Raw genomic sequence first — 17488 nt, 5'->3', positions numbered from 1 at the left:
CCTGCGGTTCCTAACCGCAGAAAGAATTGACATGTCAATTCTTTCTGCGGATTCCGCTGCAGTTTGCCATCTCCTCCATTGTGGAGATGAAAAACCGCAGGCTAATCCGCAGGTAAAACCGCAGGTCTTTTGACCTGCCGATTTACCTGCGGATTTTACAAAATCCGCGCGGCCAAATCCACACCCCAATCCGCAGCGTGTGCACATACCCTTAAAGTTTCATATCAGAAGATGAGCAAAAGTGAACTTTCATTTTTTTTTCATGACCATGTGGAGGGAAGCAACAGGAGTGGTTTAGTACCTGGATCCATTTCACAATGGATCTGCCTTTCTAGTAGGAATGACACTTATCTATGCCTAACGGGAATCTGTCTGCAGGATTTCACCCCCAAATGTATTTATTTGCACCTGCAACTCTTTCAAAGACAAGTCCAGTAGTGATGAGCAAACATACTGGAACAAGGTATTATCCAAGCATGCTCGTGTGCTAACTAAGTGACTTTAACAGGCTTGAAAAATGTATTTGAGTCCCCACGCCTTCATGTCTCGCAGCTGTTTGACAGCCACAATACATGCAGGGATTGCTTGTTTGTTAGGCAGTCCCTGCATGTGTTGAGCTGTTGAACAGTCGCGAGCCGTGCAGGTGCGGGGACCCGAACATATTTTTCAAGCATGCCAAAGACACTTGGGTAGCACCTGAGCATGCTCTGATAACACCTTGGCCATGTACATTCGCTCACCACTAAAGTCCATCTATACCTTTATATGGCCAGTCTTCTTCTTTGTCACTTTGTTACTGATATGTAAATGAGACTGTAGCTCTGAACCCTCTGTCACTCCAGCTCTATTCATTGCCCAGAGCCACCTCTTCTTGCTTTACTCCATGCCTTAAGTCACACAGCTTAAGGGCTGTCAGTCAAGCAGAAGGCAGCAGTGCTGGGCAAGGAATAGAGCTGGAGTTACAGAGGCTTCTGATCTACAGCCTCATTTGCAAATCAATTGAAACAATGATTTCTCAGGAATGGAGGATCGGACTGGCCATGGAAAAGTATTGCTGGACTTGTCTTTGAAAGAGCTACAAACACATATACAGTAAGAACTTTGGGAGGTTAAAGTCATACTGCCAGATTCCCTTTAACTTATTTAGCCTGAATTATTATTCATTCATAAACACTTTACAACACAGGGAGCGGACGTTAGTACAAATTTTTTTTATGAATTGTATATATACTTTTTATTTTAAGATAAAATTATTAAGTGTGCACCCATGACTGTTGTTCTCATTAGTATAAGCTTGTAAATCATACTATAATGCTTTGTCAGATCATCCGTTTAGGAATGTTTGAGCTCCACTGTGATGAATTAATCAGAGCACTGACCAAGAGAACAGAGGCTATTTGTGGAAAACTGGTAGGGAAAATGTTTAAAGATCACCAGGAGAGCAACCGAAGGTAAGCTGTTACTGCACTTAGCATGATTATTGGCCATGACGAACATTATTCAGCATCTCTTACACAAATTTTCTACATTATTTTAGTTTTAGAGGAGTTTTATATATTTTCGTAGTGATGTAAAGTTACAGGGACGGTCGAAATACAAATACATTTTCTTCCTAAATCCCTATGTATTTAATGCCATAATCTATACCAAGTGATGTCACTTATGGCAGCGGTGCTGGTCTGTGCACTCCAGGTATTCTGGTAATGTGCACTAACAGTGCGCTCTGTTGCTGGCTCCTCACTGCTGAGCTGAGCCGGTGAGAGAGCGCACTGTCATTGTGCACATTGCACAGTGATAGAGCAGGGACTAACTAGCCCAGCTCCTGAAACAAAGGTCACTGATGACACTTCATTTCAGGGAGGGGGTAGAGACTGTGGCAGTGGCTGCAGCCTCTGCACCCTGATGATGCTTCATTTGATTATCCTAGCATGCACTGGCATTATCAAACAAAGCATCATCAAAAAGAATTTAGGAAAAAAAGGAAAAGCATTTAGATTGTGTAGTGTAGGGAAGGATAGGGAATTTGTAAATTCAGGTATATTCGAAAATAGTTTAGATTATGGCATTAAATAGATAGGGATTTAGGATGAAAATTAATTTGTATTTCAGACAACCCATTTAAGCATGAGAGTCTTTGTCCTATAGTTATGTAGTTAAGCTCCTGGACAAAAAAAGTGAATCTGTCACCAAAGTACAAACTCCATACACCATTAAAAAATAAATACAAATTAATGTCAGAATGGTTGGATAATCCGGAAGCAGATGTTTAGCTAGACTCCTAAAATGCGTTTCCTAATATCAGGAGGGTATAACCATTCTGATATGGATTTTTAAAGTGCACTTGTCTCATCAGCTCAAATTAATAATGTATGCATTTATATTGTGAGATCAGGTGACAGATCCCTTTGAAATAAAAATTAACATTTTAACCCCTTTCTGACATTGGCCGCACATGTATGACACAGCGGGCATAGCGGTCCTGCACAGTGCCCTACATGTATGGCGCTTTTATGGAGCTGGCTCATTAGCAGAGCTGGGACCATCAGCAGCAGGTGACAGCTGTATATTATAGATAACCCCCTGCTGCAATGGCCACAATCAGTGCTAACACCAACTGATGTCAGTTGGACCATCATTGTAAATACATCATTGTAAATACACTCCTGTACTTTGTATCTCCCCCACCTCATTGTAAGCTCTCACGAGCAGGGTCGTCTTATTTTGCTTTACTTATTGTATTGTTAACGTTGTTACTTATGACTTGTGTTTTGAAACTGTTAAACTGTAAAGCGCTGTGGAATGTGTAAGGCGCTATATAAGTAAAGATTATTATTATTTCACTTTCAATTGGCACCTGCACCTCAAAAACATCTTTAGAATTCAAATTTTCCTCACCTTTGACTCTGCAAACACTTTACTGTTTCTCTGATTCATCTCGCCTGGACTAATACAACTCTCTGGTAATTAGTCTCACTCTTTCTAAACTCTCCCCTCTTCAATCTATCATGAATGCAGCAGCTAGGATCATGTTTATGTCCAACTTCTACACTACACCATTTTCTCTACCATGTGCTAGTATTTTCACTAGTTCCCATCCACTAGAGAAAGCTCTCCAAGTTCTAGACTGCCCTACATCTCCTCTCTCATCTCTGTCTACTACCCTACCTGTCCTGATTATTGTTCTAGTGACCTAAGACTAGCATCCTCTATAATCCTCCCTCTCCGTCTCCAGTACTTCTCTCATCCTGCACTAGTTTTCTGGAATGCTTTATCCCACAAAATCTGGTTAATTCTCAGTATCCACAGTTTCAAGTGTGCCCTAAAACCACATTTCTTCAGATAGCCCTTTTACCTCATCTCACTAATCTATCTCCTCCCTATTCTCTCATCCAGTCACTCAGTAGCCTCTTATGCCTGTACTTATATAGATACTGGCTGGTGACCGGATCATGCAGCGTTATTTGAGTGCCCCTATCTATTATTTTGATGGCTGGACCATATGTGATAAGCACTTTATTTTTACCTTTTGTAACTCCCCTATTTCCTTATAGACTGTAAATTTGTGAGCAGGACCCCCACTCCTCTTGGTGGGTGTTGAACTATGTGTTACTTTGTAATGTCTTATCTTGTTTGTACAAGTCCCCTCTGAATTGTAAAGTGCCACGGAATATGTTGGTGCCAATGAAATAAAAATTATTATTATACTATTATATAACCCTTTACATGCTGCAATCAATAGCGACCATGGCATATAAATAGTTGAGAGAGGGAAAAGGCTCCCTCTTGCATTCTGCCCAACTAGAGGCCAATCAAACGCCTTGTCTGTCTATGTCGGTCTTGATGCGGGGTTGTGCTGGAGTCTGACATTCCCGATTCATGAAGAGGTGTACGGCGCCTCTTCATTAATCTGGAGTGTCTGACAGGTAGCGTGCGCCTCCGTCCGCTATGCTAGAAAGCTCGCTCCAGTCCAGCCAAATTTGTGCTCCAAAAGACAAATAAAGCTCCCTCCTTATGACCCTGCGTTGTAGCCAAATAGTCGTTTTTGACCACACGTTGGGTATTGCTGCGTTCCACAGAAATTGCGTTACAAATTTTGGGATACGTTTTCTGTTATTACCGTACCTCTTGTGAAAATGAAATATTTGGGGCTAACAGAGCATTTAAGTGGAAAAACATAATTTTTCATTTTCATGGCTAAATTTTATCAAATTTTGTGCAGCAATTGTGTCTTTTTCAGCCCTCAACCCCCAAACAAATGAATAAAAGCTTTTCATGACATTAGATTTATTTCTATGGTATGTTTATTAAATACTACTGGTTCCACAAAAAAAAGACTTCATACATCAATGCTGCGTGGCCGTCACTACATAACCTCATGTGCGACAAATGTTTCATCTTTGATATCCTTACTTGTCCACCAGCCTTCTGCCAATTTTCGCCCAATGCTTTCTACATCAGTGGAGGAGTGGATGCATGCTAACACAGCCACCTTTACAATAAAGGGTATAAAAATGTTGTGGCCAAAATTTGGTAAATGGCTTCTAGATAATTGTTGCTGTTTTACTGGTGGTTGAGCCTTAGGCATCTCCGTCTGACAATGCCGGTGTCTGCCATATCAATGCTCCTGTGAAGCCCAGCCACTGGAGACTGGGGTTTTCTTCTCTGCAATAGTCTAGGATTGCAGTATTTAGAATAAGGGACAGGTTCACATTCCCCCAAAAAGTCTAAAAAATTAATTTGAAAAATATTCGAAAAAAAAATTGGAATCACCCCCTTATTCCCATCACGTTATTCATTATCACATATTTGATATCACTACGTCTGTAAAAGTCCAATCTATCAGAAAATAAAATGAACTGACCTGCATGTTAGAAGACGTAAAGAAAAAACAATAGAAATGCCAGAAATCTTTTTTTTTCCCGGTTGTTACTAAACCACGACCGAATGCTAAAAGAAGCAATTAAAGCAGTTTATATAACCAAAAATGGTACATATGAGAAAATAAAAACGTCAACTTGCCATGCAAAAGACACACAAACCAGAATTTATTTATTTACTAATTTTCAAATATTTTTTTCATCTCTTAAAAAAAGTAAAAATGATACAAGTTTGGTATTGGTGTAATAATGCTGACCATGTTTTCAGGTCATTTTACCCCACAATTAATGCCGTAGAACCAAAGCCCAAAAATACAATATTAGAATTGCTTTTTCTTTCTTTTTTTTAATTTTTTACATTTTTCTGGATTTTGATTTTTTCCTGTTTTCCAGCACACAGTGTAGTATTGTAAAATGAAAGGTGGTGTTCAAACCTACAACTTATGCTGCAAAAAGATTGTGAGTATGAGTATAACCAGCTTTGTGAGATATTAATATAAGCTCCTATATGAACCATATAATTATGTGTGTGCTAGGCAGGGTCGACGTTAGGGGGTTAATAGGCAATTGCCCAGGGCCCCCACACCCTTGGGAGCCCCCAGCCTTTATAGCAGAAGCTACACTAATAAAGTACCGTATTTAAACCAACTAAAAAAAAATAAAATACACATATTTGGTATCGCTGTGTTTCTAAAAGTCTGATTTATCAAAATATAAAGTAAATTAATCTGATCGGTAAACATCGTAATGAGAAAAATAATCAAAATGCCAGAATTACGGTTTTTTTTGGCCACTGCAATATTACAGTAAAATCTAATAAGAGGAGATCAAAACATCTTATCTGCCCCAAAATGGTGTCAGTAAAAATTTCCTCTCAGGATGCAAGGTTGCAAAAAACAAGCCCTCACACAGCTCAATATCCCGAAAAATTAAAACATTACTGTTCTCGGAAAATAGACACAAAAGCAATTTTTTTTTTACACATTTCAGAATTTTTTTTCACCTCTTAAATAAAAAAAAAATATACATGTCTAACGATACATATTTGGCATCTGCATACTCGGACTGACCTGGAGAATATTATTGCCAGGTCACATTTAGCTGTATAGATAACATGGTAAATAAAAAACAATTTTCCAGTCCACTGTGGTAGGATGAATGGTGTCGTTCAAAGGTACAACTACAACTCGTCCCACAAAAAACAAGTCCTCATATGGCTATATTGACAGAAAAATAAAAAAGGCACTGCTCAAAAACATAAATGGAACACTAAAATACAACATCCTAGTTAGCACTGAATTAAATATTCCAGTTGCATATCTTTATTCATTACATAGTGGAATTGGTTGAGAACAATGAAACACTAAATTGATCAATGTAAAGCAAAACTAATATCCCATGGAGGTCTGGATTTGGAATGATACTCAAAATCAAAGTGGAAAATCAAATTACAGGCTGATCCAACTTCAGTGGAAATGCCTCAAGACAAGGAAATGATGCTCAATAATGTATATGGCCGCCACGTGCCTGTAGGACCTCCCTACAACGCCTGGGCATGGTTGTGATGAGGCAGTGGATGTTTTCCTGAGAGATCTCCTCCCAGTCCTAGATTAAAGTATCAGTCAACTCCTGGACAGTGTGTGGGGGATAGAACGAAACATGGTGTCCTATATGTGCTCAATTGGATTCAAGCCTGTGGAATGGGCAGATCAGGCCGTAGCATCAATGCGCTCATCATGCAGAAATTGCTCACACACTTCAACAATTTGAGGTCTAGCATTGTCATGCATCAGAAGTAACCCAGGGCCCAGTGCACCTGCATATGGTCTCACAATAGGTCTGAGGACCTCATCCTGGTACCTAATGGGAGTCAGGGTACCTTTGGCTAACACATGGAGGGCTGTGCGGCCCTCTAAAGCAATGCCTCCCCACACCATTACAGGCCGACTGCCAAATCGGTCAAGCTGAGCGATGTTGCAGACTGCCGAACGTTCTCTACAGCATTTCCAGACTCTCATGTCTGTCACATGTGCTCAATATGAACCTTCTCTCATCCGTGAAGAGCACAGGGCGCCAATGTTGAATCTTCCAGTCTTGGTGTTCTCTGGCAAATTCCAATCACCCTGCACTGTAAGTACAACTTCCACCTGTGGATATCGGGCCCTCATACCACCCTCCTAGAATCTGTTTCTGACAGTTTGAGCAGACACATGGATGTTAGTGGCCTGCTAGAGGTCATTTTGCAAGGCTCTTATACTGCTCCTCCTGTTCCTCCATGCACAACGGAGAAGGTAGTGGTCTTGCTGCTATGGTGCTGACTTCGCACGCACCCCTCCATGTCTCATGGTATACTGGCCTGTGTCCTGGTATTTGCTCCATGCTCTGCACACCGTGCTGACAGACACACCTACCCTTCTTGCCATAGCTCACATTGCTGTGCCATCTTGAATGAGCTGCAGTACCTGAGCAACTTCTATGGGTTGTAGACCCCGCCTCATGGTACCTCAAGGGGTGGGAGCAATGACAAAATGCAAAAGTGACCAATAAGCCGAAAAGCATGAGAACAGAGAGATGGTCTGTGGTCACCACCTTCAGAACCATTCCTTTATAGGGGTCATCTTGCAAATTGCCTCTAATTTCTACCTGTTGTCTGTTCCATTTGCACAACAGCAGGAGAAATTGAGAAAATCAGTGTTGCTTCATAACCGGACAGGTTGATTTCACAGAAGTGTGATTGACTTGCAGTTACATTGCATTGTTTAAAGGGAGTCTGTCACCCCATTTTTGGCTTATAAGCTGTGGCCACAGCCATCAGGGGCTTATCTACAGCATTCTGTATTGCTGTTGATAAGCCCCCGATGTAACCTGAAAGATAAGAAAAAAGAGTTAGATTATACTCACCCTGGCGTTTGGTCTGGTCCTATGGGTGTTGCCGTCTGGTCCGGCGCCTCCAATCTTCATACGATGATGTCCTCCTCCTTGCTTCTCCCTCGGCTCCTGCGCAGGCATACTTTATCTGCCCTCAACAGGATTCCCAGGGCATCACAGGATGGTCTCATGCCGATTGGATATATCTAAGTATAAAATATTCCTTTTTTCCAGACCTGCAGCTGGAATGGGTACCCCCAGGATTACATCAGTCCATTTTCACAAAGGGCATCAAGTAGTGGTTTCAATACCCTTCTTTTAGAAATTGTCATTCATGATAGACCTGTGAGCAATTTTATGCATTTTCCATTGAAATCAACAGGCCCAACTCCCTTGCTTTCCTCATAATGGTCTCTTTTACATTGAAAAAATGTATGCGAAAGGTAATGTTCCTTGGACGCTAAGGTTATGGGATTCGAGGGCTTAGTGCGCCCTGTCGATCTCCAGATCACCAAGGATATTATTAAATAATGTCCAGTGTTGGCATTATCACTTGTGCATTGATGTTTTCAGGTATACTCCTTATCCGGATATTATTGCTGCAATTGTGATTTTCTTGGTCATCAACCATATTAACCCCTTTACGACCTATGACATATAGGTACGTCATAGGTCCCCTCTCTGTCTTTCATGTGGGCTCAGATCAGCTATCATGTGCCCCTAACAACCGCAGTTGGAATCGCTATCCAACTGCTGCTTTTGACATGTTAAATACCGCTACAAATCATTTCCAGGACACCGGGACACTATTCCTTTATTCATCCAAAATGCATTATAAAAGCAACTGGTAACTTGGTGGGAAGTTGCCCCAAGGAACTACAGAGCCTGTGGCGCATGCGCATAATTACCTAGGCTATATACTCGAGTATAAGCCGACCCCCACCCCCAATTTTGCCACAAAAAACTGGGAAAACTTATTGACTCGAGTATAAGCCTAGGGTGGAAAATGCAGCAGCTACTGGTAAATTTAAAAAATAAAAATAGATACCAATAAAAGTAAAATTAATTGAGACATCAGTAGGTTAAATGTCTTTGAATATCCATATTGAATCAGGAGCCCCACATAATGCTCCATACAGTTCATGATAGCCCCATAAGATGCTCCATACAAAATACGCCCCATATAATGCTGCACAAAGGTTAATAATGGCCCCATAAGATGCTCCATAGAATAATATGCCCCATATGCTGCTCCATAAGGGTTATGGCCCCATAAGATGTTCCATAGATTATGCCCCATATGCTGCCCCATAAAATGTTCCATAGAATAGGCCCCATAAGATGCTCCATAGAATAGGCTCCATATGCTGCCCCCATAAGATGCTCCATAGATTATGCCCCCATATGCTGCCCCCATAAGATGCTCCATAGATTTTGCCCCCATAAGATGCGCCATAGATTATGCTCCCATATGCTGCCCCATAAGATGCTCCATAGATTATGCCCCCATATGCTGCCCCCATAAGATGCTCCATAGATTATGCCCCCATATGCTGCCCCCATAAGATGCTCCATAGATTATGCCCCCATGTGCTGCCGCTGCTGCACTTAAAAATAAAAAAAATGACATACTCACCTTTCCGTCTCTGGGGGCCTGGTGCCGGTGTCACTGCTGGCACCTGAGATATTCACTTGTCCCCCGGTCCATTGCTGCTTGCTGCTGTCTGGCACGTCATCTGTCAGTGACGTTCAGATTGCTGGGGGCACGGCGCGCACTAACCATGTCACCGTGCCCTCTGCTGTCTGAACGTCACTGACAGATGACGTGCAAGACAGCAGCAAGCAGCGATGGACCCCGGACAGGTGAGTATCGCTATACTTACCCGTCCTGGCACTGTCTCTGCAGCCCCCAGCTTCTCTGCGATCTCTCTTCCTGCCTTCAGTGGTCACGTGGTACCGCTCATTAAACTCATGAATATGCGCGTATTCATGAGTTTAATGAGCGGTACCTTGTGACCGCTGAAGGAAGGAAGAGAGATTGGGAGAAGCTGGGGGATGCAGAGACCATGCCAGGACGGGTAAGTATGGCCTGACACCCCCACCCCCTCCGACCCCCTGGTATATATGACTCGAATATAAGCCGAGCGGGGGACTTTCGGCCCAAAAAAATGGGCTGAAAATCTCGGCTTATATTCGAGTATATACGGTAGACCAATGATGAGTCGAGATCTCCATCTGGGATATCAAGACATTTCTGTTTCCAAGTGCATTCAGCATGGTAAAACACTCACTCCTCAGACAACCATTAATAACCTCATTGATAGCGGCCAAGAGTTGAAAGTGCAGCGATTTCTGTGCGTGGCTCTCATACTCGATACTGAATAAATCAAGATGTTTGAACATTTTGTTTCCATTTTTTTTATAATTTGCATATCAGTAACATGTCTATCCATCCTGTGATTTCCATAATTTCTTGACTTTTCCTTCTTGGTGTTGCAATTTCAATGTTAAGGAGTGTAATATGAAATTGTGTATCTTATAAATAATATAAATTATGTGTAGCACTTGCATTGCTTTATGCAAGTTACAACTTTTAAGAAGTAAACAATATCATATATTTTACAGGCTCTGTGATGAATTTGAAAAGATTGCAGAAAAGGCTCTCAGCACTCCTCCAAATACACAAGAGCTCATGGAATTAAAGGTATGTCTGCCTATAATTTTTTTTCCAGTGAAGAAGAATGAAAATCTGAATATAGTACGTTTTTTGAAATTTGCTAGATACATTAAAAGTCAGCTATTAGGATTACCCCAAAAATACTGCTTTGGTTCTTTACTAGAGATGGACGAACCCAAACAGTAAAGTTCAGCGTCTGTACCAAACACTTACTGTTTGGGCATGGACACCGAACATGGACATCACCTGGAAATCCGTGTTACTGGTCAGGTTTGGCTACCCGGTGGCAAGGGAAGTTCATATTTGTGGAGTTGATGTCCTCTTTGTATTCTCCGTTGACATCAAGCCGGATTAGTAATGGAAAGGCGTCTATAAGAAATCTGTCCAGTACTAATCCTATAGTTGTATTGTAAGTAAACCCCACAAATATGAACACTACTTGCCACCGCTACAGAGAAAGTTGGATGAGCTAGGCAAAGTGCCAGAATTGGCGCATCTAATAGATGCGCCTTTTCTGGGCATCTGCGGGTTGCTATTTTTAAGAGTCCGAGTAAGATAAATTGGCCTGCACTCTGTCCAAAAGCAAGGTTCCGGTGCAATGGGCCCTTGGGACCCTGGATTCCAGATTAAGTAAATTCACTGCACACTCAATCCGTGAAATGATGCCAAGAAGAAATTTATATGTTTACATATAATATTCGTGGAGCAGAGAAGAAAAAAACATGATATAGCGACTCTGATGTTTTGACCAATCACCGGTCTTGTTCAATATGTTGCCTTGTATTGAGTAATGTCTGAGCGGTCATATAAAGTGGGTATAAAGGACAGCGCTCCTGCTCTTTGTCTCCTTAAGACGTATGCTGCAGCTGCGTCTGCTCGCAGTGTGAGCAGACGCAGCTGCAGCATACGTCTTAAGGAGACAAAGCGCTGGAGCGCTGTCCTTTATACACACTTTATATGACCTCTCAGACATTACTCAATACAAGGCGACATATTGAACAAGACCGGTGATTGGTCGAAACGTCCGAGTCGCTATATCATGTTTTTTCTTCTCTGCTCCACAAATATTATATGTGAACATATAAATAAATTTCTTCTTGGCATGAATTTTCTTCATCTGGTTGCTATTTTTAGGCTGGGGGGGTTAATATCCATGGCCCTTTACCAGCCTGAGAATACCAGCCTCCAGTTGTCTACTTTATCAAGGCTGGTTGTCAAAATTGGGGGGACCCCATGATGTTTTTTTAAATTATTTAATTAAATAATTTAAAAATACAGCGGGGGGACTCCTCTGTTCTTGATAACCAGCCTTGCTCGAGCTGGCAGCTGAGGGTTGCAGCACCCAGTTGGGAGTTTTGCCTGGCTGGTTATCAAAAACACAGGAGAACCCACGCCGTTTAAAAAAAAAAAAATATATATATATATATATATATTTTTACAGCGTAGGCGCCGACTGATGAATACTCCCATCAGCCACTCCTGCTCTCACTGTTTTTAGCGGCAGCAGGCGTCCGCTGATGGAAGCAGTAGTTCCATCAGCTGACACCAGTGACTGGAGGTAAACTTTATGTCTCCGATCACAGCTGCAGGCTCATGCTGTCAATTGAAAGTGTGGGAACCGTGGCTCTCTGACCGGTGGTAATGATTTTATCGCCGATCAGAAGCAGTTTTTGCCGCGCTGTCATGCACATGACAGCGTGGCAAACATTGGATGTTCGGGCCCCCATTCAAGTGAATGTGATCCGGGTTCAGGTCTTGGTTGTCAGGAACACCGCACTGCACTTGCTCACTGAGCCAGTGCGCGTGTCCTGAGTAAGACAAACTGTGCTCAGGGATACCTGTGGAGTGGGCAGCAGCAGAGAAGGTGCGTGCTTCAGACCAACAGGACCTGAAGCACATGACTGCTGGGGGCGTGGCCTAGACCTCAGAGAGATAGGAGCTGCAGGAAAACTCCTAGCAGGGTAACGACGGGACAAAGTTACCAAGGGGCATAGACAGGGACATAAACAGATCAGGCCGGGGTCAAAGCATGAGATAGCATGACAAAACCAGGGGTTTAGACAGAACGGACAGTCAGGACGTAGCCAATGAGTCATACACGGATATAGCTGCAAAGTACAAAAGGGGCGAGCAAAGAATAGTCGGGTCACAGGCAATGAGTCATACACAGAGAGGTTAGTGCAGTACAGAATCAACAGGCAAACTCACAACGGAAGACAGAACCGGGTCAGAACCATATAGCAAGCTAGAAGACAATGCACAGGCACACAGGGGTCAACACACTTGGCCAAAGGCAAAAATATAACTGACAGGGATGGGAGTTTCTCAGGGCTATAAGAAGCTCTCGCAGAACCAAAGAGAGGCCACAATAATTAACCCCAGGTGTGCAGGTCAAAGCCTGCACTGAGCTCAAGACATTAACCCCTGACGTGCAGGTCAAAACCTGCACTGGGATCATGACCGTGGCACTGTTCTGGTACCTGAACCCGAACTTTTTATAAGTGTTCGGCCGAACCGGACCCGAACATCCAGTGGTCCGCCCATCTCTATTCTTTACCACTTAGTTCTGTACAGTGAATACTCAAGAAAAATCTAATTCAGGGTGTGCTGAGCATCCTTTATGTATAGGATAGGTGAGCAATGACGAGTATAGTGCCCGAGTGGCAGGTATCCGTGACCCATCCTATTCATTAGACTAGGACAGGTGCATGATACTTGCCGCTTGATTACAGCAACCTGTCAGATCCCTATAAATGTGATCATACCAGACCTGCTGAAGGAAAAGTCAGACTTTAATACTCCTCAGTTTGCAGCTGTAGATTATCTAACCATCAGACAGCGTTCATTCGAAATTCCAGTATTGTTCTTACTCAAAATTAGAATAATTTTTAGTAATTAAATGATGTAAATTGTTTTCTTTTGTTTCTTCCCCAGGAATACATTAAAAAGGTGGAAGCTCAGGATATGATGTCTATGGAGCAGAAACTTGTAGAATCCAAAAATCGCCTTTTGTTCCTTGTGGATTATGTAACTTTGTCTCCTTCCGATATTCGTTTGAACAACAGTACCTTTCAGTGGCATGGCCGAATGGGAGAAGTGTTTGAGGAGCACAGAAAGATAATTAGGGACAAGACTGAACAGTATCAAGACGGACTAAAGGTCAGTGATATATACATTTAGGTACATGTTTATTGTCGAGAGTGCACATTTTCTGATGTCACTTTTATGATATAATGAAATGATGAAATGGATTTGTTTCTGGAGTGTCTTATAAGTTATACAGACATTTATTACACTGCTATAATAGCAATTTGTGCCATACAAAATGGGCTTTGTAGCTTTCATTCTCCTGTCTACAAAATATGTACAATATTTGTTTTAAGGTTGTGAACTTGTTTTTTTCAATGAAACTTTGATTATTGTACAGTTACGTTGCGAGAGGTTTATTGAAGAATTAGAGGGCTATGGCAAGCAAGTTAAAGAATTTGAAGCGTATGGTGATATCCAGGAGGTGAACAGATACCTGAGAAAAGCACAGTCGCTAAATTCCAAGTTGGAACAAGCCATTGAAAAGGTTGGTATTTATGTTCACTGTGTGTTACTGTATAATATTCAGTTTTTTCACACCTAAAATGTTACACCAGAGCATGTGTCCACATATAAAATACACTGTAGAATGTCCGCCAAGTATTTGTTGGAGGATAATCCACGGCATACTACAGTAGTTGCTGTCAATGCAATGCAATGCAGGTAGAAGCAAGCTCCACTAGATGGTGATAGAGAGGAAGGGGGTCTCCACACAGACAAAGCAGACCTGCGGTGCAGCAGCGAGACTACCACCAGATGGCAGCAGAAAAGTCAAACAAGCTGGATCAAATCCTAGACTGTAACGCAGTACCAAAGGAACAAGCAAACTCAGGGTCAGTGACAAGCCAAGCGATCAGTAACGGTCAGGAGCGGATATGCCAAAGACAAGAGACAAAAAACAGGTCAGGGTCCAAGCCAAGTTCAAGTACCAGGAAGTCCAAACAAAAAGGGAATCACACAGTTGGGACAGGGAGAGGGGAATACCACAGACACGGGTCAAGTCAGGAATCACAACAGGACAAATCAGGGTGAAACAGAGTCAGCTACTCACGCCGTAGGAAGAACTATAACTGACATCTCCTGCAGGAAGCAGCGACGATAAATAGCAAACCTGAACCCAGACTGAGGCTGGGAAAGGTTAACCCCTGACATGACCAGACCGAGAACATGGAAAGACAGGACTGAAAACCCGGTCTGGATCATGACAGTTTCATTAACGTGACCTACGTGCCAGTTTGAATTTAAGCTGCTGATTTACACTGTGGATTATACCCAGTGCATCGTTTGCCACGTATTTTCAATTATAGTAGTCACACCTACTTGGTGCAGATTTTATAGTTGAGAATTTTACTAAAGAAATTTAACATTTTAAATGTTTGTCATAGGGATTGCTCACACAAATCTATTTTTTACAAGCATTGTTCTTCAAAATCCTTATTATAAAGCACAATAGTAAAAAGAAAAATAGAAAACGCTGGCACTGCTTAGCACACCCAAAATCAAAGAAATCCAGTGAATCAGAATGCTTGCAGTATATGCTTAGATCCGGTGGTGCTCACCTAAAAAAAAATATCCAACTTGAAACTTCATAAACAGAATAAAAATAACATAGAAAGTGGCACTCAGCACTGGAAATTAAATCCGAAGGCAAAGTTATTCGGTGTTGGGATGGTGAACACACAAGAGACACACAAAGGGAAAGAGCAACAGCTGTTTTGCGTAAGTACACAATTCTTACAGCTCTGATGGAAGAAACCTGAAGAAGCATGTACTTAGGTGAAACAGCTGTTGCTTGTTCACTTTGTGTGTCTCTGTTCCTTATTCTTGAAAGGGTATGAGGACATAGATTATTTTTCAGGCAGATTCTGTCTGAAACCCAACTCAAAAAGGTGCTTAATAAATGTTAAATAAAATAATGAACGTATGCACAACAATTCAAAACAATTTGCTGTTTATGTGTTCTGTCGTTTGTAACTTCTTTTAATGGGGTTTTCCCATGAACAAAGTATACTTTAATTAATAGATCTTGGAATAAAAATCAATTCCACAATTGGACGTGTTAAAAAATAATGTTCCTGTGCTGAGATAATCTTATAAATGTGCTCCTGCTGTGTACTGTGTAATGGCTGTGTCTGACCGTACAGGAACATGGTCTGATTATACCACAGCTCCTGGGCAGGAAGCAAAATAGTATACAGACAGGACAGCAGGGGGATCACAGCTGATTCTTTTTCTGAGGAAAAATATTTCACTGCCTTTTAAGCGATAATTTACTTTAAAAAAAATAATCAGCTGTCCAATCTGTATACTCTTCCCCTCCCCTGCCCAGGAGCTGTGGTATGATCAGACCATGTCCCTGTACGGTCAGACACAGCCATTACACAGTACACAGCAGGAGCACATTTATAAGATTATCTCAGCACAGGAACATTTTTATTTAAACACATCCAATTGTGGAAGTCATTATTATTCCAAGAACTAGGAATTAAAATTCGCTTTGTTCATGGGAAAACCCCTTTAACTGTTTCAGGCTTCGAAAGTCGAGAAGCATCAGAAGGAAATGAGCTTAACATTCTTTATGTGGCTTCTGCTTGGAAGCCGCCACTATTTTTATATATGAGATAATGCAAAAAAAGATGTTGGTGGCAAAGCTGCTGCAAAAATGATGACAAAGAAGACACATCTGGAAAAACACCACATCGCTTTCTTGGAAGCTTCTCGATTCAAAACTGATGCTGGCACCATGTGCACATATACAAGTACTATTTCCATAAACTTCCTATTTATTTTAATGGGAAAATATGCAACAAACAACATGTCTTCTTGAAATACCTAAAAAAACTCCACATTTTTCCACTGATCCAATAGAAACAGAGAAAACTACCTATACAAAGAAAAGTAAAAAAAAGAAAAAAAAAACAAATATTTTTACGGGCAATTTGGGCCCAATTCTTACTCTGGTGCAGGGGCACGTGAAAGATGCACCAGGATAAGGAGATTGGGTCATCTTTCTCTAGCAGACTTTTCGGAGGTCTTTATCTTTGTGGCCTCTGTTTTGACGTAGTGTTTTGCTGTATTTCTTCATAGTTAAGTTATACTTAATGTAAATGACTATTTTATGTCTGCGTATGTGGGTTATTGATCCTGACTTCCCTGTAGATCTATGAATATTCCGTCCACAGATCTACTGTACTATAATTTATAGCTTATGGCCGCTGTGTGTCTTTTATAATTACAGCTGGCTGCTGTTGTTCTTCCTTGTACTTAGTACAAGCAATTCTTCTACAATGCGAACAAACATCGCTCCATAAAGTACAGGGTGGGCCATGGATATGGATGCACCTAAATAAAATGGGAATGGTTGGTGATATCAACTCCTTGCTCATGGCAGATTAGTATATGGGAGGGGGAAAACTTTTCGAGATGGGTGGTGACCATGGCGGCCATTTTGAAGTCGGCCATTTTGGATCCAACTTTATTTTTTCCAATGGGAAGAGGGTCATGTGACACATCAAACTAATTGAGAATTTCACAAGAAAAACCAATGGTGTGCTTGGTTTTAACATAACTTTATTCTTTCATGAGTTATTTACAAGTTTCTCTTTGTTTAATTACAGCTATTGACATGTCGCAGAGGTTAACACGTGAGGAGCAGATAGGAATTTTGCTGATGTCTGGTGAATGCAGTACCCGGGTCATTGCAGCAGATTTCAATGCAAGACACCCTACGCAAGAAAACTGTCATCATTCCCATTTTATTTAGGTGTATCCATATAAATGGCCCACCCAAAAAGTTTGCCTCATCACTGAACATAATGTTCTGTGTAAACTGAGGGTCCTGTTCTAATTTTCGTTTTGCCCATTCTGCAAATTCAGCGCTCCAATCTGGCATCAGTCGAACATCCCTTTGGCGGATATTAGCTACTCACAAATGGCACCCTTGCAAAATCCAGCTGCTGCAGCATCTCGACGAGGATGA

General features: G+C 41.6%; 1 protein-coding gene across 1 annotated transcript in view; it reads left to right on the top strand.

Moving 5' to 3' along the window:
- The window catches only part of DNAH7 (dynein axonemal heavy chain 7), a 529416-nt gene that overhangs the window by 145439 nt on the left and 366489 nt on the right, over nucleotides 1-17488 (top strand). The window contains exons 13-16 of the mRNA XM_073546702.1: nucleotides 1324-1451; nucleotides 10371-10449; nucleotides 13357-13581; nucleotides 13850-13996. Coding sequence (XP_073402803.1) covers nucleotides 1324-1451; nucleotides 10371-10449; nucleotides 13357-13581; nucleotides 13850-13996 — 579 coding nt within the window. The remainder of the gene's footprint in view (nucleotides 1-1323; nucleotides 1452-10370; nucleotides 10450-13356; nucleotides 13582-13849; nucleotides 13997-17488) is intronic.

Source organism: Dendrobates tinctorius, unplaced genomic scaffold (assembly GCF_039654945.1).
Source record: "Dendrobates tinctorius isolate UK_male_01 unplaced genomic scaffold, ASM3965494v1 ptg000150l, whole genome shotgun sequence".
In the NCBI taxonomy this organism is placed as follows: Eukaryota; Metazoa; Chordata; class Amphibia; order Anura; family Dendrobatidae; genus Dendrobates; species Dendrobates tinctorius.
The sequence above is the reverse complement of the archived record's forward strand: the minus strand, read 5'-3'. Positions and strand labels throughout refer to the sequence as shown.